This window comes from Dasypus novemcinctus, chromosome 21 (assembly GCF_030445035.2).
Source record: "Dasypus novemcinctus isolate mDasNov1 chromosome 21, mDasNov1.1.hap2, whole genome shotgun sequence".
NCBI lineage: Eukaryota > Metazoa > Chordata > Mammalia > Cingulata > Dasypodidae > Dasypus > Dasypus novemcinctus.
This window is the reverse complement of record NC_080693.1, coordinates 42,129,698-42,155,634: the sequence shown is the minus strand read 5'-3', so window position 1 is coordinate 42,155,634 and position 25,937 is coordinate 42,129,698. Positions and strand designations below refer to the sequence as shown.

At 41.6% G+C, this 25,937-nt stretch overlaps 2 protein-coding genes across 10 annotated transcripts in view; one reads left to right on the top strand and one right to left on the bottom strand.

Moving 5' to 3' along the window:
* ACACA (acetyl-CoA carboxylase alpha) overlaps positions 1-15,430 on the bottom strand; it is a 413,948-nt gene extending 398,518 nt beyond the window's left edge. The window contains exon 1 of the mRNA XM_071210521.1: positions 14,786-15,430. Within this exon, the coding sequence (XP_071066622.1) occupies positions 14,786-14,823 (38 nt within the window). The 5' untranslated portion in view covers positions 14,824-15,430. The remainder of the gene's footprint in view (positions 1-14,785) is intronic.
* The window catches only part of TADA2A (transcriptional adaptor 2A), an 82,285-nt gene continuing 71,761 nt past the window's right edge, over positions 15,414-25,937 (top strand). For 3 of the 9 annotated variants that reach the window (XM_058283212.2, XM_058283209.2, XM_058283205.2), the window contains exons 1-2: positions 15,416-15,487; positions 17,636-17,755. In XM_058283212.2, coding sequence (XP_058139195.1) covers positions 17,731-17,755 — 25 coding nt within the window. In that variant the 5' untranslated portion in view covers positions 15,416-15,487; positions 17,636-17,730. Of the gene's footprint in view, positions 16,195-17,635; positions 17,756-25,937 lie in introns of all 9 variants that reach the window. The other 6 variants (XM_058283210.2, XM_058283207.2, XM_058283206.2 and 3 more) reach the window with 4 other exon arrangements.

Below are 25,937 nucleotides of genomic sequence, written 5' to 3'. Positions count from 1 at the left end.
CAGCCCTGTGTAGCACGGCACTCCTTGTGCGCATCAGCACTGCGCATGGGCCAGCTCCACACGGGTCAAGGAGGCCCGGGGCTTGAACCACAGACCTCCCATGTGGTAGACGGACGCCCTAACCACTGGGCCAAAGTCCGTTTCCCCCCACAGATGTTTTTAATGGCGTTCTAGAATGGTGAATCCCAGAAGGTCTTCAATTTACTTTGCCCAGCTCCATCAGAGGAATCACTATCTATGGCAGCAATAGCCTTATGAAATATATTTCTTAAATAATAAGACTTGAAAGTTGAAATGACTCCTTGACCCATAGGCTGCAGAATAGATGTTGTAAGCAGGCATGAAAATGACATTAATCTCATCGTACATCTCTATCAGAGCTCTTGGGTGATGAGGTGCATTATCAATGGGCAGTACTATTTTGAAAGTAATCTTTTTTTTTTCCTGAGCAGTCAGTCTCAACGGTGACCTTCAAATATTCAGTAAACCATGTTATAAACAAATGTGCTGTCATCCAGGCTTTGATGTTCCATGTACAGAGCACAGGCAGAGTAGATTTAGCATAATTCTTAAAGAGCCCTAGGATTTTCAGAATGGTTGATGAGAATTGGCTTCAATTTAAAGTAACCAGCTGTATTAGCCCCTAACAAGAGAGTCAGTCTATCCTTTGAAGCTTTGAAGCCAGGCACTGACTTCTCCTCTCTAGTATGTAAGTCTTAAATGGCATCTTCCTCCAATATGAGACTGTTTCATCTACATTGAAAATCTGTTGTTTACTGTAGCCACCTTCATCAATTATCTTAGAGCTTCTGGATCCACATTTGCTGCTTCACCTTGCACTTTTATGTTATGGAGATGGTTTCTTTCCTCTGCTAGCTTCAAACTTTTCTTTTGCAGCTTCCTTACCTTTCTCAGCCTTCATAGAATTGAAGAGTTAGGGCTTTGCTCTGGATTAGGCTTTGGCTTAAGGGAATGTTGTGGCTGAGCTGATCTTCTATGCAGACCATTAAAACTTTCTCCCTATCAGCAATAAGGCTGTTTTGCTCTATCGTTCATGTGTTCACTGGAGTAGTACTTTTAATTTCCCTCAAGAACTTCTCCTTTGCATTTACAACTTAACTGCTTGGTGCAAGGGACCTAGATTTTGGCCTATCTTGGCTTCTGACATACCTTCATCACTAAGCTTCATCATTTCTAGCATTTAATTTAAAGTAAGCAATGTGCAACTCTTCCTTTCACTTAGAAGCCAGTGTGGAGTTATTAATTGGCCTAATTTCAATATTGTTGTCTCAGGGAATAAGGGAGGCCAGAGAATATAGAAAGAGATGGGGAAACTGGTCAGTGGTACAGTCAGAACACATACAACATTTTGATTAAATTTGCCATCTTATATGGCAACGCAAAATGATCACTGATCACAGATCACTATAACACATACAATAATGAAAAGTTTGAAATATGATGAGAATTACCAAAATATGACACAGAGACATGAAGTGAGCACATGCCTTTGAAAAAATGGCACCAAAACACTTGCTTGATGCGGGGTTATCAAAAACCTTCAGTTTATAAAAAAAGCAGTATTTGGAAAGTGCAATAAAGCAAACATAATACAAGAAGATATTCCTGCATTCTCCTGCTGAGAAACAGTTTCTGGATTGCTACTGGGCTTTATAGAAACCAAACACTTAACCATGGACCACCAAGTTACCACGAGACCTGAGCTGCCCATCTTGAACTAGATTGTTGTCTGACCTACCAAGTCATAAAGTTAGACTTCACACCAGCATTCCATCATCAAATGGAAGAGTTATATGAGACTGAGCTCGGGCAGCCTCTGAAGGCAAAAGTAAGTTGCATCGGGAAGCGGACTTGGCCAGTGGCTAGGGCATCCGTCTACCACATGGGAGGTCTGTGGTTCAAACCCTGGGCCTCCTTGACCCGTGTGGAGCTGGCTCACGTGCAGTGCTGATGTGCACAAGGAGTGCCCTGCCATGCAGGGGTGTCCCCTGCGTAGGGGAGCCTGACACGCAAGGAGTGCGTGCACCCCGTAAGGAAAGCTGCCCAGCATAAAAGAAAGTGCAGCCTGCCCAGGAATGGTGCCGCACACATGGAGAGCTGATGCAGCAAGATGACGCAACAAAAAGAAATACATTCCCGAGCCGCTGACAACAACAGAAGCAGACAAAAAGAACACACAGCAAATGGACACAGAGAACAGACAACTGAGGTGGAGGGCGGAGGGGAGAGAAATAAATAAAAATAAATCTTTAAAAAAAAAAAAGTAAGTTGCATGAGGAAGTGGCCCAAATGCCCTTTGCCTTCCTTCTTGCCACATTACTGTTTCTCTCCCGGCTTGCAACTAAGGTCTCTTGGAGAGTTCTTTATCTTGCCACATTACTGTTTCTCTCCAGGCTTGCAACTAAGGTCTCTTGGAGAGTTCTTTATGAACAGTTGACTGAGGAAGAGAAATTTAAGGCCTAGCTTACAGATGGTTCTGCAAGATATGCAAGCAAAATCCAAACGTGGGCAGCTGCAGCACTACAGTCCTTTTTTGGGACATCCCTAAAGGACAGTGGCGAAGGGAAATCCTCCACAGTGAGGAAGGGAAATCCTATCCTCCCAGGGGGCAGAATCTTGAGCAGTTCACCTGATGGCTCATTTTGTTTGGAAGAAAAACTGGCCAAAGATATGTCTATATACCAATTTATGGGATGTGGCCAATGGTTTGGCTGGGTAATCAGGGAATTGGAAGAAACATGACTGGAAAATTGGTGACAAAGAGGTATAGGGGAGGGATATGTGGATAGACCTCTCTTAATGGGTATATAACATGAAGATAGTTAGGTCCTATGTGAATGCCCACTAGAAGGAAACCTTGGCAGAGGAGGATTTTGGTGGTAGCATAGAGATTATTCATGGGCTCAGTAACATAGAATTCCACTCACCAAGTCTGGTTACCACCACTGCTGAGTGCCCAATCTGCCAGGAATAGAGACCATTCTCAGTACCAGATATGGCACCATTCCGAGGTGAACAGCTTCCTATCAGGTGGCAGATAGAGTACATAGGGAAACTTCTATTATGGAAGGCACAGCATTTTGTTCTTACTGGAATAGACACTCTGGGTATGGATTTGCCTTCCCTGTATACAACACTGCTGCCAAAATTACCACCTGCAGACTTACAGACTACCTCACAGGCCACTCTGCTATTCCATACAGCATTGCCTCTGATCAAGGAACTCACTTCACAGTAAATGAAATATGACAGTGGGTCTATGCTCACAGAATGCATTGGTCTTACCATGTTCTCCATCATCCTAAAGCAACTGGATTAACAGAATGGTTGAATGGTGTTCTGAAGACTAAATTACAGCACCAACTATGCAGTAGTACCTTCCAAGGGTGTGGCAATGTTCTCCAGGAGGTTGTATATGCTCTAAATCATCATCCAATCTATGATGCTGTTTCTCACCTAGCCAGGATTTGCAGGTGTAGGAATTGAGGGGTGGAAATGGTAGTGCCACTCACTACTACCTCTAGGGATCTACTAGAAAAATTTTTGCTTCCTGTCTACAAGACCTTATTCTTTGCTGGTCAGGGTTCCAAAAGGAAGAGTGCTTCCACCAGGAGACAAAACAATGATTTTATTGAACTGGAAGTTAAGACTGCCACTGGTCACTTGGGGTTCCTTATGCCTCTGAATCTACAAGCAAAGAAGGGACTTACTGTACTGGCTAGAGTGACTGATCCTGATTGCCAAGGAGAAATTGGACAGTCACTATACAAACGAGGCAGGGAGAGTATGCCTGGAATACAAGAGATCCTTTAGGGCATCTCTTAGTACTATCATGCCCTGTGATGAAACTACAAGAATCCAATCAAGGCAGGGACTCCTAATGATCCAGACCTTGGAGCTTTTTGGTTTTATCCTGTTTAGAGTTCTTTGCGCTTCTGGGATGTATATATTCATATTTTTTATTGAATTTGGAAAGTTTCAGTCATTATTTCTTCAAACGCTCTCTCTGCCCCTTTCTCTTTCTGGGACTTCCATAATGTGGCGCATATTGACATGCTTGATGGTGTCCCACAGGTCTCTCAGGCTTTGCTCACTTTTCTTCTGTTTCTACTCCTTAAACCAAAAAAAATTCATGTCTTATGTTTAAGTTCACTGATTATTCTACCAGCTCTAACCTGCTATTGAGCCCTTCTAGGGAATTCATTTCTTTAGCTCTATTTGGTTTCATGATCTCTCTCTTTATTGACATTCTCTTTTGTTCATCAATCATTTTCCTGGTTTCTTATAGTTCTTTGTTCGTGTTTTCCTTTAGCTCTTTGAGCATACTCAGGACATTTTTTTTTTTAAAAGGAGATACCAGGGATTGAAACTGGAACCTCGTATATGTGAAGTGCATGCTCAACCACTGAGCTATATACGCTTCAGGACAATTTTTTAAAAGTCTTTGTCTGATAATGTCCAAGTTTTGGTCCTCTAATGCTTTATCTTGCTCTACTGCACGGGTTTCATTCCTTGTTTTTTGTATGTCTGGTAATCTTTGTTGCAACCTGGACATTTTGATATTGTAATGTGTTACCTCTGGAAATGAGTCACTGAAGCTTCTATTCCGTAAGCTGGTATCCAACCAGTGTTATGACAGAGATTTCCTTAAATGCCAGGAGCTAATAAACAAACAAAAAAAACTTTCCCAGTCTTTGCAGACTGGTTCATGGGCGTGCTCTTCAGAGCTTAGCCTGTTTGACAATGGTTTAAAAATAACAGCCTGCTGCTTTATGGCCTGGTAAACTATAAGCTTCTACCCCAAAATATATCTCCTCCATAAAAGCCAAAAAATAAAAATGAAAGATAAAAAAATAAAAAGAACAGCCTGAGGCAAAAGCGCAGGGTTCTCCTTCCTCTTTTCTGAGCATGCATTTTGTCCTGGCTGTGCACACATGGCCATAAGAATCCCATTTACAGGGATCTGAATGTCCCTTTTCCCCTAGGAAGTAATATTTCCTCCTAGACCCGGTGCTACAGTGTATGTCCCATGCCAGGGACTCAGTCATTGTTCTTCTACAGGGTTCTATCTGTCTTGTAAGCCGTCTCTACATGCAGGGCAAGTTTGGGGATGGCAAGCCTGAGACAAGGGCTCTGGTTCAGTCTTTCCGGCTGTCACCAGACAGACTGGCATAGATGTACATGCATCCTAGTAAGTGCACAAAAGTTACTCTGCTTCCTCCAGAACTGGGAGGAGAGACCCACACTGGAAGTATGGTCGAGCTGGGGAAGGGGTAGAGTAGGGCCAGCAAGGGCACCACAAGGTAAGGTTCTCCTCCTGTTTTCAAGTCACCCTCTTCTTGGTTCAGCACTCACCTTGTTACTACAACCCTATAAATTTTTTCTAGAGCTCTGTAAAAAATGGTTCTGTCAGTTTTTGCTTGTTGCTTAAAGTTTCTCTGGAAGGAATAAACTCTGGAGCGTCTTACTCTACCATTTTGATAACATCATTTCCTCAATGATCACTTTTTAATTATTTATCTTTGACTTCCTAGTACTTGGCACTGTTGACTAATCCATTTTTCTGTAAGTATTCTCAGTGCAAGATTACTGATTAGGTAAATAAACCTGTACTTAAGGCACTAGGCCCAGTGGTTAGGGTGTCTGTCTACCACATGGGAGGTCCGCGGTCCAAACCCCGGGCCTCCTTGACCTGTGTGGAGCTGGCCCATGCGCAGTGCCGATGCGCGCAAGGAGTGCCATGCCATGCAGGGGTGTCCCCCGCGTAGGGGAGCCCCACGCACAAGGAGTGCGCCCCAAAAGGAGAACCGCCCAGTGCGAAAGAAAGTGCAGCCTGCCCAGGAATGGTGCCGCACACACGGAGAGCTGACACAACAAGATGACTCAACGAAAAGAAACACAGATTCCCGTGCTGCTGACAACAACAGAAGCGGACAAAGAAGACACAGCAAATAGACACAGAGAACAGACAACCGGGGTGGGGGGGGAGGGAAGAGGAAAAAAAAAAAAAGGCACTAGCAAAACAGGGCACCAAAATAATGAAGAACAAACACATATATACACTTTTATGATATTTAAAAATAACCAAAGACGTCATCATAGGAAAAATCAGAACTTTTGATTGTTTCCCTTATACCTATTTATAGCTTATCATATATTTATTTTAAATTACATGGTAGGCACCATAATATTTTTTGTTATTTAGGGTCCGAAAGGGTCTTTTTTTTTTAAGATTTAATTTTTATTTATTTCTCTCCCCTTCCCTGGCCCCCTTCCCCCAGTTGTCTGCTCTCTGTGTCCATTCACTGTGTGTTCTTCTTGTCTGCTTATATTCTTGTCAGGCGCACCCGGAATCTGTGTCTTGTTTTTTGTTGTTGTTGCGTCAGCTTGCTGCATCAGCTCTTGGTGTGTACAGCGTCATTCCTGGGCAGGCTGCACTTTTTTCGCACTGGGCGGCCTTAGCGGGACGCACTGCTTGCAAATGGGGCTCCCCTACGCAGGGGACACCTCTGCGTGGCACGGCATGCATCAGCACTGCACATGGGCCAGCTCATCACACGGGTCAGGAGGCTCTGGGTTTGAACCTTGGATCTCCCATGTGGTAGGTGGACACCCTATCCGTTGGGCGTGCATCAGCACTGCACATGGGCCAGCTCATCACATGGGTCAGGAGGCCCTGGGTTTGAACCTTGGATCCGTTGGGCCAAATCCCCTCTCCCCTAAAGGGTTTTTAATCAGGCTCTATTGTACTGACTTTCTCCTCCCCCATCTTTTTTTTTTTTTTAAAGATTTATTTATTTAATCTCCCCCCTTCCCCCCGCCCCGCCATTGTCTGTTCTCTGCGTCTATTTGCTGCGTCTTGTTTCTTTGTCCGCTTCTGTTGTCATCAGCGGCAAGGGAAGTGTGGGCAGCGCCATTCCTGGGCAGGCTGCACTTTCTTTTGCGCTGGGCGGTTCTCCTTAAGCGTGGGGCGCGCTCCTTGCGCGTGGGGCTCCCCTACACGGGGGACAACCCTGTGTGGCGCGGCACTCCTTGCGTGCCTCAGCACTGCTCATGGGCCAGCTCCACAGGGGTCAAGGAGGCCCGGGGTTTGAACCGTGGACCTCCCATGTGGTAGAAGGATGCCCTAACCACTGGGCCAAGTCCATTTTCCCTCCTCCCCCCCAGTTCCCCCCATCTTTTCTGCTGCTTCTCTTTCAGTAAAATGGGAGTTAACAACAACTAGGGCCTTACTTTTGGAAAGGTTTTTTTAGGGAACAAAATGAGAAAATATATACAAAAAGCCTTGAACACAGTAGCTACTTTTAGCACTCAGTTGGGAGGGGAACTCTGTGCCATTTTCAAGATTATGTTTGCACTTTCGAGTGCATGCTTAAATAGTAAGGGGTCTCAGAGAAAACTGTGGTCCTTGGCATGATTACAGAAACTAGAAAAGCTGAGTAAAAATAACCAATTATAATCATTTAACATTTAAGACCTAATTATCATGTAGCACAACAATTATATACATCATCAAATATGCATCAAATTAACCTTATTTTAAGTTTTATTTGATTACAATAGTAGCTAATGTACTCTAAGGAAGAGTCTTTGCAGTTAATTGCTCATAGTGCTTAAGTCTGTTCATTATTTACACTAATTAAATAAAGCATAGTTTCTGAGTTTGTTCTCCATTTGAGGCAAGCAAGGCTCAATTATCCATCCTATATTGCAACTAAACATTCGCCCTGTGATCTGTGAGATAATGTACACTTTCCTTAGTTTTCTGTAGTTAGAAAGATGCTAAAGGAATGGGCAGCAAAGGAAATTGTTTAATTGCCTGGTGGCCTATAGAGTCATTATCTTGATTCAAATAATGAAAAATTCTAATGTTGAGCACTAATCAACTTCACCTCCAGCAAGTTATAAACAAGCCCCAGGATTACCCTGTGGAGCACTTCTAAAATTATAACTACAAAATAAATAAATAAATCTTTAAAAAATAAAATAAAATAAAATTATAACTACAGTTATAATTTATTTGACCCCCACCATGAACTAAGTATTATCCATACATCATCACAAGTTTACAAAACTCTTCTAAATCATGGATTTTTATTTTCATTTTATAAATGAAGAGAAAACAGCCACAGAAAGATAATTTGCCTAAATTCTTGAATATGGTAAGGAATGGAGACAGGATTCAAATTCAGGAAGACTTTTTCAATGATATTAAACTATGACAGGTTCCTTAGCAATTATATTTCAAATATATTGCAATTATATTTGCAAAAGTGTAAAGATTGTCTGTCACCTAATAACTCAAAATACTTTAGAAGCCAGTTTGATAGTCAAAGGTGGAGATCCTATGTATCAGGCTGAAAAGCATGCAGCTAGGTTGCCTAGATGACATTTTAAAATTCTGATAAACGGAAGTCACTCAGCACAATAAATTCTAGTTCACCTAACTTTTTGGATTCTTCCCAAAGCCTGATGACTCATGAGACAGAAAACCTACACTTTCTCTAGATCAGAAAGAATTCATTTGGGGGAGAAGAGGCAGAAGAGATGGGTAGCAAAGGCCTGAAGTCACAGAGACTCTGTATAATGGCCATAGCATTATGAAAATGCTGATACCTGCTAAAACTTCAGTTTTAAATATTGAGAAGCAGTGTTGGGGGGGAGAGAGATGAAGGGAGGAAGGGATGGGAGGGGAGAGAGAGCAATTGTTTGGACAGGTCTTTAATTCTGGACAGGTCTTCTTTAATTCTGGCTGTGCTTCCTAGTAACTGAATGACTTTAGGCAAGGAGTTTTACCTCTCTGAGGCTCACTCTTTTTACCTATAATGTAGGATGCAGTAGGGTCCCTTAACAGATATTTTCCCTCTTCTTTACCTTTGAGATCTTTAGGGACCCTCTTATGGTAACACATATCAACATAAAATTTCCCATTTTAACAATTTTCGAGCATATAATTCAGAGGCACTAGTAACATTTATAATGTTGTGCTACCAATACCACCATTCATTATCAAAACTGTTCTATCACTTTAAGGCCCACGCCAGGCAGGCCACAGTGAAGTAGAAATGGCTATGTATAGACCTTTGATTTTTTAAGTAGATTAGGAGAAATAACTGAAATAAAACACAAATGAAGGCAATAACCTGCAACAATCTTTTTTGAGGTACTGGGGCCAGGAATTAAACCTGGACCTCTTATGTGGGAAGCCGGTGCGCAATCACTGAGCCACATCGGCTCCCCTGAGTTGGTTTTTTCCGTTTGTTTTGCTCGTTGTTTTTTTGTTTTTTTTAGGCAGCCTCAGAAACTAAATCTAGGATCTCCCATGTGGGAAGCAGGTGATCAACACAATTGAGCCACATCCACTCCCCTCTCCAACAATCTTAAACCTGATTTTGGAAATTCAAAAAACATTTTTGTTTAGTTTGTGAGTCACTTTGGTGAAACTGATCATAACTGATCAAATTTTCAATTCCAGGAGTTGACTAGGATCTTACTCTTGGAAAGGAAAGAAAGTTGAGAACTTGGTAGCAATATCATCATCACCAATATCCTATATTGGCAGGCCTAGTAAAAAATCTTGCTTTTCTACCAATCTCATTCAAAAGTGGCTATCTCCATGTGGAGCTGGCCCATGCGCAGTGCTGATGCGTGCAAGGAGTGCTGTGCCACACAGGGGTGCCCCCCACATGGGGGGGTCCCGTGTGCAGGGAGTGTGCCCCGTAAGGAGAGCCGCCCAGTATGAAAGAAAGTGCAGCCTGCCCAGGAATGGCGTTGCACACACGGAGAGCTGACACAACAAGATGATGCAACAGAAGGAAACACAGATTCCTGTGCTGCTGACAACAACAGAAGCGGACAAAGAAGGGTGCAGCGGTGGGGGGGGGGAGAAGAAAGAGAAATTATTTTAAAGTGGGTATCTTTTATAAAGCAAATATATAGTAGTGACCATGGGAACAATGTAGCAGCTGACAATACTAAGAAATTATTATACTTGCTCATATGTCAAGCTTTAAAAATGTACTAAAATTTTAAATAAAATTATCACAATTTTTAAAATATGGACAATATCTTGGATTTGTTCTTAAATCTCAGAATTTGACTCTACAATGGTACTATTTAGCTTCTGCTGACTATTGATTTTAACACTGAGCCAAAATACATTTTCAGTGCATCCCTAAGTACATGTTAAGGCCCTAGGGATAGACAGGTGAATGAAATGCAATCCTTTGCCTCATGGAGCTTATAGTATAGTAAGGGAAGAAATAAGAAAGAAGGCATTAATGTTAAAATTATACAGTTTCTGTTTGGGTTGACTAACGTTTTGGTAATGGATGGTGGTGACAGTAGCACAACACTGTAAATGTAAACAGTATAGAATTATATATTTATAAAGTTGAATGTGGTTAAAAGGGGAAATTTTATGTTATATAATTAGGAAGACAATTTTAAAAATCTACAAGACTGTACAATGCATTGAACTCTATTGTAAATGATGGATTATAGTTAATAGTACAATTATAAATATGTCCTTCAATGAATAGTAACAAATGCAGCACTCTTATGCAGTTGTTAATATAAGGTGGTATATGGGATCTCTGTATTTTATGCATGATTTTTCTTTAAACCTACAACTTCTCTAATTCTAATTTAAGAAAAAGAAAACGAAAAGAAAACAGGCAATTAGTTATCTCTGCTATGATAGACTGAACACAGGATACACTGGTGGCATGTAAGAGGGTTACTTAATCCAGACTTGTGGGGGTCAGGAGAGGTATTCCCGAGGAAGTGATGTCTAACATGAGATAGGAGTTACTTTGGCAAACGAAGTATTATGGACTGAATCATGTCCCCCACAAAGACATGTTCAAGTCCTAATCTCTGGTTCTGAAGATGTAGACCCATCTGTAAATAGGGTCTTTATTTAAAATTTTATTTTATTTATTCCACTGCCCCCTCCCCACCCCGCTGTTTGCACTCACTGTTTGCTCTCTGTGTCCATATGCTGTGTGGTCTTCTCTTTAGGAGGAAATGGGGAACCAAACTTGGGACCTCCCATGTGGAAGAGAGGCACCCAATCACCTGAGCCATCTCAGTTCCCTGCTTTGTTGTGTCTTGCACTGTCTCTCTTCTTTGTGTTTCCCTGTTGGGTCATTTTTTTGCACCAGCTTGCTGCACCTGCCTATCACACCAGCTTGCTGTCTTGCTCGTCTTCTCCAGGAAGTACTGGAAACCAAACCCAGAATCTCCCATATGGTAGGTGGAAGCTCAATCACTTGAGCCACATCTGCTTCCCTGTAAATAGGATCTTTGAAGATGTTATTAATTACGGTGAATCCAAACTGTACAAGGATGGACCTTAACCCAAAATGACTGAAGTCCTTGTAAGCAAAGCAAATTTGGACACAGAAGGAACAGGAGACAGATGACCAGGTGAGAAGTAGAGACTGAGTTATGGAATGCCAACAAGCTATTATCAGAACACTACAGACTTCAGGGAAAACACAATCCTTCTGACACCTTCATTTTGTAATTCTTGGACTTCTAGCCTCCAAAACCGTGAGACAATAAAATTCCTATTGTTTAAATCGAAGTACTCTGTGGTTCTTTGTTACAGCAGCCCTGGAAAACTAAGATAGGAGGTTTGGAGGTAATAGAGTATAAAAGGAGAATTGGAAGTACCTTGGTCAAGCTGCAGAAAGGAGTTTAAGACAGGGAAGTGATGAAAAAGAAATGGGCAGGTGCTAGATTCTGAAGGGTCTTTTACAGAGAACCACCATATAATTTATTGTACAAACACTTTTGAGAGTGAAATGCGGTGATAGTGACAGGATCACTCTGAGCAAACCTGGATTTATAGTCACCCTACTTATAAGTCATATTCAGGTGCTTGAGCCTCCAATGAAAGCACAGAGTGTTTTTTACCTTACATATTTGCCTGAGTAACTTCATCCATACCTTTGCCTTCACTTGCTCATTTCACAAATATTCGTTAAGGATGCACTTCTGAACACTGAAGTTACAAAGAAGGCACAGACAGTCCTTGTTTTCAAGAAGCTCTGTCTAACTAAGGAAAACACACATCCAAAGAAACAACTTTAGGGAAGCGGCTGTGGCTCAACTGATAGAGCGTTTGTCTACCATATGGAGGGTCCAGGGTTCAATCCCCAGGGCCTCATGACCCGTGTGGTGAGCTGGTCCATGCGCAGAGCTGCTGCATGTAAGGAGGGCCCTGCCATGCACAAGTGCCTCCGCGTATGGGAGCCCCACGTGCAAGGATAGTGTGCCCTGTAAGGAGAGCCACCCTGCGTGAAAAAAGTACAGCCTGCCCAAGAGAGGTGTCACACACACAGAGAGTTGATGCAGCAAGATGATGCAAAAAAAAGAGACGCAGTTCCCAGTGCCACTGGATAATGCAAGCAGACACAGAAGGATACACAGTGAATGCACACAGAGCAGACAATGGGGAATGGGGGGGGGGGGAGAGAAAAATAAATAAAATTAAAAACAAAATAAAACAAAACAAATAAACAACTCTAAAGCAGTTATACAATTTTTTGGTAAGGAGGTACTGCGGATTGAACCCAGGACCGTGTACATGGGAAGCAAGTGCTCAATCACTTAAACTACATCCGCTCCCCTAGTTACATAGTTTTAGCCTTGACTTTTCCCCTGAGCTCCAGATTCATGTCATTTCTACTCAGATTGTGAAACACAAAACCAAAACAGAATTTACCATTTCTTCTCCGAATCTGTTCTTTAGCATTTCCTTAATCAGTTATTATTCCTCTCACTGCGTATTTTAACTTCTCCGCATCTGTTTTAAGCACAAAGACCAAACTGGGACTTAAAATTCTAATGGAGGCCTAACATCATGTGAAGAAGAAAAGTTATTTTCAAGTCCTTGAATGCTATGTTTTCAATGAACAGATCTTACTATATGTCTGATTGTTTTTCCCACAATGGTACAATATTGACTTATATTCCGTTTCTTGATAATCTTGACTTCCAGATCCATATATGTGTCCTAGTCAGTCTCAAAAAGTTTCAGGTTAAGTGAGAAAGACATGAAGAAGGTATTTGCTCAGAGTCTGACCCTATCTCCACTTAGGAGAGAAGGTGGGAGTGGTCATAAAGATACAGGTGAAATACCTACATGAATAAGTATCTATTAAACTGCTGTGTAAAAGGCCAATTTATGCTTTAAAGGGCAGTTGTAATGCTTCTATTGTCTACTCTCCACATGGCTTCCAGAATGATCCTTTTAAAACAAATATGGAAAGTAGATGTGGCTCAAGTGATTGGGCTCCCACCCACCACATGGGAGGTCCCTGGTTTGGTTCCCAGTGCCTCCTAAAGAAGACAGGGAGCTGGCACAATGGGCAGGTGTGGGAAGCTGACACAAGAAAATGATGCAGCAAGAGACACAAGAAGGAAAACATAATGAAAGATGCAACAAAGCAGGGAACTGAGGTAGCTCAGGCAATTAGGCGCCTCCCTCTGATGTGGGCAGAGGTCCCAGGTTTGAATCCAGGTGCCTCCTAAAGAAAATAGGAAGACAAACAGACACAGCAAGTGTAAACAATGAGGGGATAGGGAGAAATAAATAAAATAACCTTTAAAACAAAAAAAAAAACCCAAACAATAAACAAATCTGATCACTTCGGTCTCAGTCCTTCCGTGGTATTCTGTCACATCCCAACAAAATCCAAAGTCCAACCATGGCTTACCAGATGATAAATGATTGGTCTCCTGTCTGTTTCTCACTTTATTTTGTTAGTTTGCAGGGCTCCAGCCAAACTGATCTTGTTGCTGCTTCTCCAATAAGCCAAGCAAGTTTTTCAGTCTCAGGGCCACTACACCTGCTGTTTCTCTTCTCTGAGAAGACCTTCCCCCTAGAAATCCATATACCTCCCTTTCCCTAAATGATTAGATTTCTGTTTATGTTCCCCCTCCACTTCTAGGTCTTCCCTGTCTATTCTAACTAAAAGAACACTCCCATATATCACTTCTGATTTTTTTCATAGAATTTACTATCTATCTGGCATTATTTATTATTTTGCAATATATTAGGTGTATTGCTTATTGTAAATTTCCCCCACTACACTATGATTTCATGAGGCAGAGACTTTGTTTTGTTCACTACTAGATTTCCAGCACCTGGAGGAGTGTCTGATCATTAAATATCTTTTGAATGAATAAATAAATAGATTTTCAAGATAAATCAAATGTGAAACTATCCTATTAATATATTTACTGACATCATAAGTAGGAAAACATCTGGAAGGGTGTAAATCAAAATAATTGCTTACTGAAGGTGGTGGGAACTGAGTTTCACATCATTTTGCTCCTGTGGCTTTTCTGATTTTTTTAAACAATAAATTTGTATTATTCATCTACTTAAAAATGAATAAAGACGTAGCACAGGCAGAAAGTGTAAATGAATTCTAAGAGGTCGGGCCACTTTATCAAAGACAAACTTGTAAACTAATACAACAGCATAATGGTATGATAAACCCGGATTTGAGTCCCCTTCCCCAACACTTCCTAGCAGTGTGATCCCAAATTATTTATATGCCCAGAACCTAAACTTCTTCACCTGGAAAATGAGGGTAACAGTAATACTTACTTCCTAGGATTGTTTTTGCAGATTAAGTAAGACCATACGTGTAACCTGCTCAGTACAATGCCTGGCATGCTATAAATACTCGACAAATGGTAGCTATTACAAAAATTAATAGTAGTAGTAAGGGATGTTGGAACATACCTAGCCCTCAAGGTTGACATCACAGTGGACCACCGCATCCTTTCATTTCGCCTCAGTTTGTACCTCTGAAGCCCAAAGAAGGGATGGTTCTTTCCAAAGAAGATAATTTCGACGTTCCAGAAGTATCTGAATAAAATGTGCCCTGTTCATCCCTGAAACATTCAGTCTAATTAATCCATGAGCAGCACTCCATGAGAAAGACCCGGATTCCAGAGGTGCCCACAGCTTGCCGTCCTTGGGTCCAGTCCCTTAGCCTCAGGTGCCCTTACTGTAACAGGGGATGGAAGGTGGAAATGTTAGAAAAACAAAAGAGATGGACTGGTGAGGTCCCAGTTCACCTCACCGCACCGTGGAAGGGATCAAATGACACCACACACGGGGAAGCCACTGACAAGCGGCAACGTGCCACGCGGCAGTTAGTGAATATTGGTCGGACTCAAAAGTCAAGCAAGCTGTTTAACTCTATCCTTCCAATCCTCAACCGGAAGGGCGGCGGCGAGACCCGGAGAGTGGGCAAAGAAGTAGTGGTGGCCTTTGAGGGAGCCGTGGGGGGCGGAGGCGCCGGGGAGGAGCAGGGGGCGGGGGCGGCGGGCGCGCGGCACCCGGCGCAAGCCCGCCTGCGTCGCCCGGGAGCGAGCACGTAGGTCGAGGGGTGTGCACGCGGGCTGCGACTCCTGGGCGCGGAGGAGGGGACTCGGCGAGGTGAGGCGCCAGGCAGCACGGCCAGGCTGGGGCCCAAGCCGCTGTAACGGAGCGTGGGGGATGCGGGCACGACGAGGGGCGGCGGGAAACGAGAGGCTTGCTGCGGCTGCGGCTCCGGCTCCGGGGAAGACGCGCGGGCGGGCGGACGTCTCCGGGCCTTGCCGCGCGGTGAGGATGAGGGCGGCGCCGGCAGGACTTGCCCCCTCCGGGCCCCGCCCCGCGCCTGGCGTATCCAGCCCTCGGTTTTCCTGTCTGCAGTGGCGCGCATAACACCACCAGTAACAGCCACTCTGTGTCTTGCCTCTGACCACGTTACCACGTCGGATTTTTAATTAGGCCTTGCAAGGTTTAGCTTCATTTTAGAGTGAGGAGAACTGAGCGAGGCTCAGGTAAAATGACTTGCCCAAGATCATAATTAGTAAAGAGTGAAGTGAGAATTTGAACCCAGGTCTGCGAAACTCCAGTTCTTCACCCTTTTGTCCACCGCACTGAATCCGGTTGCTCACAGTACATTCCTTCCTCTCCCAGTGTCGGCTTTGAATTTGGCAAATGTAAATTTGGAGCTGGTGCCTTTCCTCTCAAGAGATGTTAGTGTCAGAAACGTGGTCTCTTGTGAGAAGAAAGCAAGAGAAAACGACGACTCTGCTTATTGCCCTACTTTGTTATGATGTGGGGTGTGCTGAAAGTTGGTGGTTTATCGGACTATTGTACGTACCGTTTACTTGACCCTTCTTATTAGCTTGGTTAAAATGGCACTGCTGTTCACTACCTGTAAGACATTACACGAAGAATGTCATCTTTGTTTCCTTTTCTTTGAAAGAGTATGCCTCAGAAGGTTGTGGGAATGTCATCTTTGTTTCCTTTACTTTAAAAAAGTATGCCTCAGAAGGTTGTGGGATACGAAGAAATAATCCACATCCAGTGATACCACAATACTTGGCATATGGGAAAAAAGCTCAATGAATGTCAACGGTTATTTTATTACTGAGGGCATAATACCCCTTGCTAAACTCATTTTTCTTCAAAAACCAGCTTTTCCTGAGACTACAGCAGAGGAAAACACCGCCTTCCCACCCTCCAAAAGAAAAAGTTCGTTGACAGCCATGCTCTTTATGAATATTCCCCAGTTTAATGAATTATTCCCCAGTGTAAAAATATCAAAGCGAAAGAAATCACTATAAGAACAAAAGACGTGAATCAGCCTATTATAGAACTAACATTTTGTCCGTTGCACTCATTTATTGAGTTTCTTCAATGTGTGTGGTATGATGCGTGCTGTTTGAAGACATCCACGTTTGTGTTAGATTTAGTCCCTGCTTTAATTTCACCTAGAAACGAAAAAAAGAAATGGATTCAGAAATAATCTCCACAAAATAGAATGTGAAAAATTCCTGAAAAGCAGTAATATAAAGGAGGGGTGTTCTTTGACCCAACAAATGGGAAATATGCAATCATTTTTGCCTTCAAGGAGGATACAGTGTACATACCTATTAAATATTTGTTGAAAGGAAATGACTGAACAAATGAATGCTGTATTAGTCAAGATTCCTTGGTTTCCAAAACAGAAATTCATTCAGATTCAAAGTTTTATTGGAAAGATAGAAAATTGAGAGAGTTGGACCACTCTGAGGATCTCAGTGTGACCAAATTCTTTGACTAGTGAATGACTGACCTTCAACTATCTTCAGTTCTTGCATGTTTTACTCAAGATTCATAGTTTTGTAAGAAGAGCTCTGGTTGCTTGAGCTTGTATGGGGGTGACAGATTAAGTACTGTGATTGGCAACCCCATCAGAAATTTATGAAATGCGGAGGGTCAGTTCCCCAAAAGAAGGAGGACTAAGGAGAGAAATGATGTTTTATTATAACAATGTAGCATTTTTAGAGGGCTTAGTATAGGCCAAACACTGTCCTATGTTATTTATATGGATTTTTATATTTGATTATATTTAACTCACAATTCTAGGAGGTAGCTACTATGATATTATACCCCATTTTACAGACGAAGAAACAGGTTTATAGAGGTAAAGTAATTTGCTCAGCATTTAAAGCTAGAATGTCTTAGAGCTGAATACATTGCATTATCTTCTCTTTATCTTGTCCCTTTCAATTATATCCTTATCTCTGTACCACTTATGTTCATTCATAGGGAATCATCAAGCTTTGCTGTGTTTGCCAGTTTGAGATCTTGAAGGAGCTCTGCATTGAGGAAGATCACAGCAGCAGTCATTGCTAAGTGGGGAAATGGACCGTTTGGGTTCCTTCAGCAGTAAGTACAATGGAACAAGTCCCGAGTGAATACTTAATAGAAAACTGAAGTGGAAGTTGATCAAGGTAGAAAAGTGATCACTTTGAAGTTAAGCAATGAAGCTGTGTGAATCTGATCCTAAAGGAATTATAATTGTATCAAGTGAAGATAAATATCAACCAGTGCTTATCAATTGCCCGCTGAATATATGATACAAACATATAACCCTGAGTCTTGTAAGAAAACCAAGCTGAGAGAGACCAGGCATAATGTATTTACCTGTGGTTGGATTTAAAAGGCAGTGGGATTTCTCTTTAGTAATAGCATGTTTCAGGTGCCTTGATAAGAAATAATGTCAGTGGTAGGATAAAGGAAGTCCCTACATCCCTTTTCCCCTCCCCTGCCCCCTGCCCTTTTTGGTGGAACTTGTGTTCCAAGAGTAAACCACAACAAAAAATTGTGCAGAGAATTGTGGTATATGTGAAATAAATTCAGACAATCACAACTTGGGAGAAAATATAAAATACTGCCCTTTCTGTGGTTCTGAAGATAAGAGGTTTGACAGAAACAGAGATCACACTATATGATATTTAGTAGTATAGCAATGAGAATCTGAAATGTACTTCTTTTTTTTATTTTAAGATTTATTTCTCCCCCGCCCCCAGTCGTCTGCTCTCTGTGCATTCGCTGTGTGTTCTTCTGTGACTGCTTCTATCCTCATCAGTGGCACCAGGAATCTGTGTTTCTTTTTGTTACATCTTCTTGCTGCATCAGTTCTCTGTGTGTGTGGCGCCATTCTTGGGCAGGCTGCACTTTCTTTCGCACTGGGCAGCTCTCCTTATGGGGCGCACTCCTTATGCGTGGGGCTCCCCTACGCGGGGGACACCCCTGCATGGCACAGCACTCCTTGCGTGCATCGGCACTGTGCATGGGCCAGCTCCACACGGGTCAAGGAGGCCCTGGGTTTGAACTGCGGACCTCCCATGTGGTAGGCGGATGCCGTATTCATTGGGCCAAGTCCTCTTCCCTGAAATGTACTTTTTGATTATGTTTCTCTTCAGCTTAGAGTTTTCATTTACTCCCTTACCACATTACTTTTATGTAATATTTATCAGTTAAGGGCAGAATGGAGTCTTCAAGCATATCTAGCTCAACCTTCACCTTGTATATATGGAGAAAAAACCTAAATGAATTTCACTAATTGTGGAACTGTAAAACAAAACTATTTTTTAGTGCTTTTTAAAAAATTCTTTTTAAAGAAGCTTTAGATTTTATAAATGAAACATCAAAACAACTTTTTTTGAAAAAAACTATTTGGGAATAATTTCAAATTTACAGGAAAGTTGAAATAAGAATAGAACAAAAAATACCCATACACCCATATATCTTTTTTCTTTTAAGACTTTGTCTATATATATATATTTATTTCCATTTTTCAAGTGTACTGGATATAATTTTTTTTGAGTCATACAATATGTTAGACTATATATCTGGTTCATAGTAACATAGTCAAACAGTATTTGTCCTTAGGTGTCTGGCTTGCTTCGCTCAACATGTCCTCCAGGTTCATCCATGTTGTCATATGCTTTACAATTTCATATCTTCTTACAGCTGCATAATACTCCATTGTGTGAATACACAATTTTGTTTAGCCATTCATGAGTTGATGGACACCTGGGTTGTTTCCAGGTTTTGGCAATCATGAATAATGCCAGTATGTGAACATCAGTGTGCATATGCCTGTTCATGTCACTGCTCTCAGTTCTTCTGGGTATATACCCAGCAGTGGTATTGCAGGGTCATGTGGCAAGTTTATATTCAACTTCTTTAGAAACTGCCAAATAGTCCTCCACAGTGGCTATACCATTCTACATTCCCACCACCAGGAATAAGTGTTCCTATCTCTCTACATCCTCTCCAACACTTATAGTTCTGTCTTTTTAATAGTGGCTTTCTGATAGGTGTGAAATGATATCTCGTAGTTTTGATTTGCGTTTCCCTAATCAGTAGTGATGTTGAGCGTTTCTTCCTGTGTTTTTTTGCCATTTGTATTTCTTTGAACAAATGTCTATTCAAGTCTTTTGCCCATTTTTTAATTGGGTCATTTGTCTTTTTATTGCTGAGTTGTAACATCTCTTTATATATCCTGTATATTAAACCTGATCGAATATGTGATTTCCAAATATCTTCTCCCACTGAGTCGGCTGCCTTTTCACCCTTTTGACAAAGTCCTGTGAAGTGCGAAAGTGCTTAATTTTGAGGAGGTTCCATTTATCTATGTTTTCTTTTGTTGCATGTGCTTTGGGTGTAAGTTCCAAGAAATCACCACCTATTACAAGGTCTTGAAGATGTTTCCCTGCATTTTCTTCTAGTTTTATGGTCCTGGCTTTTGTATTTAGGCCTTTGATCCATTTTGAGTTGATTCTTGTATAGGGAGTGAAGTAGGGGGCCTCTTTAATTCTTTTAGTTATAGATATCCAGTTGTCCCAGCACCACTTGTTGAAGAGACTGTTTTGTCCCGTTAACATTAAGTTGACCGTATAGGTGAGGATTTATTTCTGGACTCTCAAGTCTTTTCCACTGTACCTTGCTGTTTCGACTTCTGTAGCTTTGTAATATGTTTCAAGGTCAGGCAGTAAAATTCCTCCCACATCACTCTTCTTTTTTAGAATGCTTTTGGCTATTCTGGTGCACCATCCCTTCCAAATGAATTTGGTAATTGCTTTTTCTAATTCTGTAAAGTAAACTGTTGGGATTTTGTTTGGTATTGCATTGAATATATAAATCCATTTGGGTAAGATTGACATCTTCATGATATTTTTTCTTCCAATCCATGAACACGGAATATCTTTCCATTTATTTAGGTCTTTTTAAATATCTTTTAGAATTCTTTTGTAGTTTTCTGCATATAGGCTCTGTACCTCTTTGGTTAATTTTTTTTTTTTAAGATTTAAAATTTTTTAAAAAATTTCTCTCCCCCCCCACCCCTTGTTGTCTGCTCTCTGTGTCCATTCACCTTGTGTTCTTATGTGTCCGCTTGCATTTTTGACAGTGACACTGGGAATCTATGTCTCTTTTTGTTGTGTCATCTTGCTGTGTCAGCTCTCTGTGTATGCTTCGCCACTCCTGGGTAGGCTGTGCTTTGTTTGCGTGGGCAACACTCCTCGCAGGGCGCACTCCTTGCGTACATCAGCCCTGCGCGTGGGCCAGCTCACCACATGGGTCAGGAGGCCCTGGGTTTGAACCCTGGACCTCCCATATGGTAGGCAGACGCTCTATCTGTTGAGCCAAAATCCACTTCCCTCTTTGGTTAAATTAATTCCTAGGTATTTGAGGTTTTTTGTTGCTACTGAAAGTGGAATTTCCCTGGATATCCTCCTCAGACTGTTCAGTACTAGTGAACAAAAACATGACTGATTTTTGCATGTTGATCTTGTGTCCTGCCATTTTGCTGAACTCATTTATTAGAGTAAGTAGCTTTGTTGTGGATACTTCAGAATTTTTTAAGTATGGGATTATGTCATCTGCAAACAAAGTTTACTTCTTTTATTCCTATTTGGATACCCTTAATTTTTTCTGTTGTCTAATTGTCCTAACTAGAACTCTGAGTACAATATTGAGTAACAGTGCTGACAGTGGGCTTCCTTGTCTTGTTCCTGATCTTAGAGTGAAAGCTTTCAACCTTTCCCCTTTGAGTACAGTGTTGGCTGTGGGTTTTTCACATTTGCCTTTTAACAGGTTGAAGGATTTTCTTTCTATTCCTATCTTTTGAAGTGTTTTTATCAAAAAAGGATGCTGGGAGAACCAGCAAGATGGTGGCAGAGTAAGGAGCTCCCAGAGTCAGCTCCCGCTACAGGGCAGATAGCAAACACCCAGAACTCTGTGGAGCTAGCTGAAGCACCAGTTTGAGGGCTCCAGGAGGCCAGAAGAGCATCCTGCAAGACCCTTGAAGGAGTGGAAGGAGGAGACTGCCCATCTGCAGAGAAGACTCATAAGTAGAGTGCCCCATGCCACAGAGACCGGTGCCTATCCTCCACTGGAGGCACGAGCTGCCTCAGGAGCTGTTCCGTGGCTGGAATCAAAAGCTCCATTTTGCCAAAATGGGGGAGGAAGAGACGGTTGGGCACCAGTTTCAACTGATGAGGAAATTCAGCGGGCTACAGTATAATCCTGAGAACAGCTAAAGTTTGAGCCTGTCCAAGTCAGAAAGAGGCTGGGAGCTGCCTTCTTAACTCTGCACCTCGCACGAGGGAAAGCGGGGCGGACTGAATATCACAGTGCTGGTGGGGACTGGCTTCTTTCCATCCAGATCATATTGCAGCTGTAGCCGAGGCCCCAGTGCCACCTCCAGCAGGGAGAAAGCTGTGGGTACCTGTGCCATTCTCTCTGGGAAATTACTGGCCAAGCCTTGGAGGCCGGTGATTGTCCTACTCTGGCGGCAGAAGCCGCCCCGGAAACTGTTCTGTGACGGAAATTGGAAGCTTCATTTCCCAGAAACGGGAGGAGGAGATGGTTGGCTGTCCATTTCAGCTACTGATTGGTAGACTTGGCTGGCTAAAAGATAACCCTGGGAACAACTGGGGTGTGAACCAGCCCAAGCCAGCAAGAGGCCAGTAATCACCATTTTGACTCTGCCCCCAGCCTAAGGGGAGGCCGGGCTGACTGAAATCCTCAGTGTCGGCAGGAACCAATTTCTTTCACACAGATCAGCCTGCATCCATAGCCTAGGGTTCAGCTCTGCCTCTGGTGGGGAGGAGCCTGAGGAATCCTGCATCAGCCTATATAGGTGACTGCAGGTAACTTTGGCTGGCATAGACTGAAAATAAGAAGTCTACCAGGGCAACTGTGGTCATCTTGGACCTGCACTGTATAGATTGCTGCCCATATCTGCAGCTCCATCCCTGCCCCAGGCAGGGGAGAAAGGGATGTGAATCATCATCAGTCTCTCTGGGCAACTACAGCCTAGGCCTGCATGTGGATTATTCTACACAGCTGTGACTCTCCCTACATCTGGCAAAGGAAAAAGTTGGAAGATGCTTCATTGGTCCCTGCTGTAATGAGGGCAGCTTGAACCTCCACAGCTTACAGCACCAACTACATGCTTGGCTCCTACTGCGCAACCAGCAAGGGAGAAATGATAGGAAGCCATAAACCGAAGAGAAAAACTGCACCCAGAAAATATAATCTAGTAAACCAGATGTGAAGACAGCAACAACAAATTAAAATCCACACCAATAAACAGGAAGCTATGGCCCAGTTAAAGGAACAAGATAAGCCTCCAGGTGACAAAGGAGTTGAGACAGCGAGTTACGGATGTTCAAACAAATCTCCTTAATAAACTCAGTGAGATGGCTAAAGAGATTAAGGATTAAGAAGACATTGGATGAGCACAAAGAAGTATTTAAAAGCATACAGAGAAAAATAGAAGATCTAATGGAATGAAAGGTGCAATCAATGAAATTAAAAAAACATTGGAATCATATAATAGATTTGAGGAGGCAGAAGATAGGATTGGTGAGCTTGAAGAAATGGTCTCTGAGAGAACATACAAAAGAACAGATGAAGAAAAGAATGGAAAAAATTGAACAGGATCTCAGGGAACTAAATGACAGCAAAAGGCATGCAAGCATACATGTCATGGGTGTCCCAGAAGAAGAGAAGGGAAAAGGGGCAGGAGGAATATTTAAAGAAATAATGATAGAAAATTTCCCAACCCTTTTAAAGGACATAGATATCCCTGTCCAAGAAGCACAACATACTCCCATCTGAAAAATCCAAATAGACCAACTCCAAGACACATATTTATCAGAATGTCAGAGGCCAAAGACAAAAAGAGAATTCTGAGAGCAGCAAGAGAAAAGCAATGCATAACGTATAAGGAATATCCAATAAGATTAAGTACTGATTTCTCACCAGAAACCATGGAGGCAAGAAGACAGTGGTCTGATATATTTAAGATACTACAAGAGAAAAACTTACAGTCAAGAATCTTATATCCAGCAAGGCTGTCTTTCAGAAATGAGGGTGAAATTAGAACATTCACAGATAAACAGAAACTGAGAGAATTTCTAAGCAAGAGACCAGAATTTCAAGAAATACTAAAAGGTGTGCTTGAGCCTGCAAAGAAAAGACAGAAGAGAGGGGCCTGGAAGAGAGTCTAGAAATGAAAATTGTATCAATAAAAGTAACTGAAAGTGTCAAAAGAGTGACAGATAAAACTCAAATAGGAATAAATTTAACCAATGATGTAAAACACTTGTATTCAGAAAATGGCAACTCAATGTTAAAACAAATTAAAAAAGGCCTAAATAACTAACTGGAAGAACATTCCATGCTCATGGGTTTGAAGACTAAATATCATTAAGATGTCAATTCTGCCCAAATTGATACACAGATTTAATGCAATCCTGATAAATTCCACCAGCATTAAAGAAAAAAATTGAATACACGATCATTAAATTTATTTGGAAGGGTAAGGAGCCCTGAATAGCCAGAAACGTCATAAAAAGGGAAAGTGAACTCTCATCTCCAGACTTTAAATCATAATACCTACCTATAGTGGTAAAAACAGCATGGTACTGACCTAAAGAAAGACACAATAGCCCAATGGAACCAAATTTATGGTTCAGAAACAGACCCTCACAGGTATGGTCAAGTGATTTTTGACTAACCTGTCAAACTCACCAGCTCGGGCAGAACAATCCATTCAACAAATGGTGCTGAAAGAATTGGACATCTATAACTGAAAGAAGGAAAGAGGACCCATATCTCACACCGTACCCAAAAATTAATTCAAAATGGATCAAAAAACTAAAAAGCAAGAACCATAAAACTTCTAGAAGAAATTATTGGATGGTATCTTCAAGACCTGGTGGTAGGTGGTGGATTCTTAGATAAGAGAAAGACTGAGTGGACGACTGATGTTTAATGTATGTAGAAGTTTTAATTAGCTTTACTGTACAATTGTGGAAATGTATGGAGTGGATGGTAGCACACAGTGAGTAACAGCTAGTTTATAAATGGGAATGTGACTGAAAATGGTAGTCCATTTATGTAAATGCCAATTGACAGAATGCTTGAGAATAATCTAGGAACTGGATAGCACAGTAAACCAAGAGGTGGGTGAGAATTGTGTTTGATGGTACAGATGCAAGAGTGTCCTTTGTTAGCTAGAACAAATGTATATCACTACTGCAGGGTGTCAGGAATGTGGAGAAGCATGGGAAAAATACAGCTGGAGTGACCTATGGAATGTGGTTAGTAGTAATAACATAATATTCTTGCATCTATGTGAAAAATGTACTGTGTTGATACTGAGGCAGTATGGAAAATGTGAGCCAAATGTACACCATGGATATGGTAACAATCATGTGACGTTACTTTATCTGTAGCAAATGACACACCACATTGTGGTATGTTAATGGAGGGGTTATTGTCTGGGAATTCTGCACATGTGCATGATTTTATAAGTTTACCACTTTGTCATAAAAAATATATTTAAAAAATAATAGTAGGGTTGGTTGGCAGGAAATCACCAAATGTAAGGTAAGGACTATGATTAGTAGTAAGATTTTGACAGTGTTCTTTCATAGTTTGTAACAAACGTCTCATGATAATGCAAGGTGTTGGTGGACGGTTGATATGAGACCCCTTATGATGTTATGCACGTTTGCTTTGTAAGTTCACAACTTTTACTATACACTTAATTGTTTATGTATGTTGATATATAAATGATATAAAGATAATAATCAGAATGGTTAGGGGAGAAATGCTTTGTTTAGTAGTAATATTTTGACAATGTTCTTTAATCATTAGTTAAAAAGGTTTAAACACAATGCAAGTTATTGGAGGTAGGGAGAGCTATTATATATGTTTGTTTGATGTTATGTTTTGTAAGTTCACAACTATTATACACTTATTTTGTATGTATGTTTATGCATGAGTGATGTATTTCAATAATTTTTTTTAAAATGCAAAAAAAATCTTAATTCCTTGTCTGTGTCAATTGAGATGATCATGTGGCTTTTCTCCTTCAATTTGTTAATGTGGTATATTATGTTGATCGATTTTCGTATGTTGAACCAGCCTTGAACACCAGGAATAAAGCCGAGTTTGTCGTGATGTATAAATCCTTTGATGTGCTGTTGGATTCAATTTGTGAGTATTTGGTTGAGAATTTTTGCATCGATGTTCATTAGAGAGA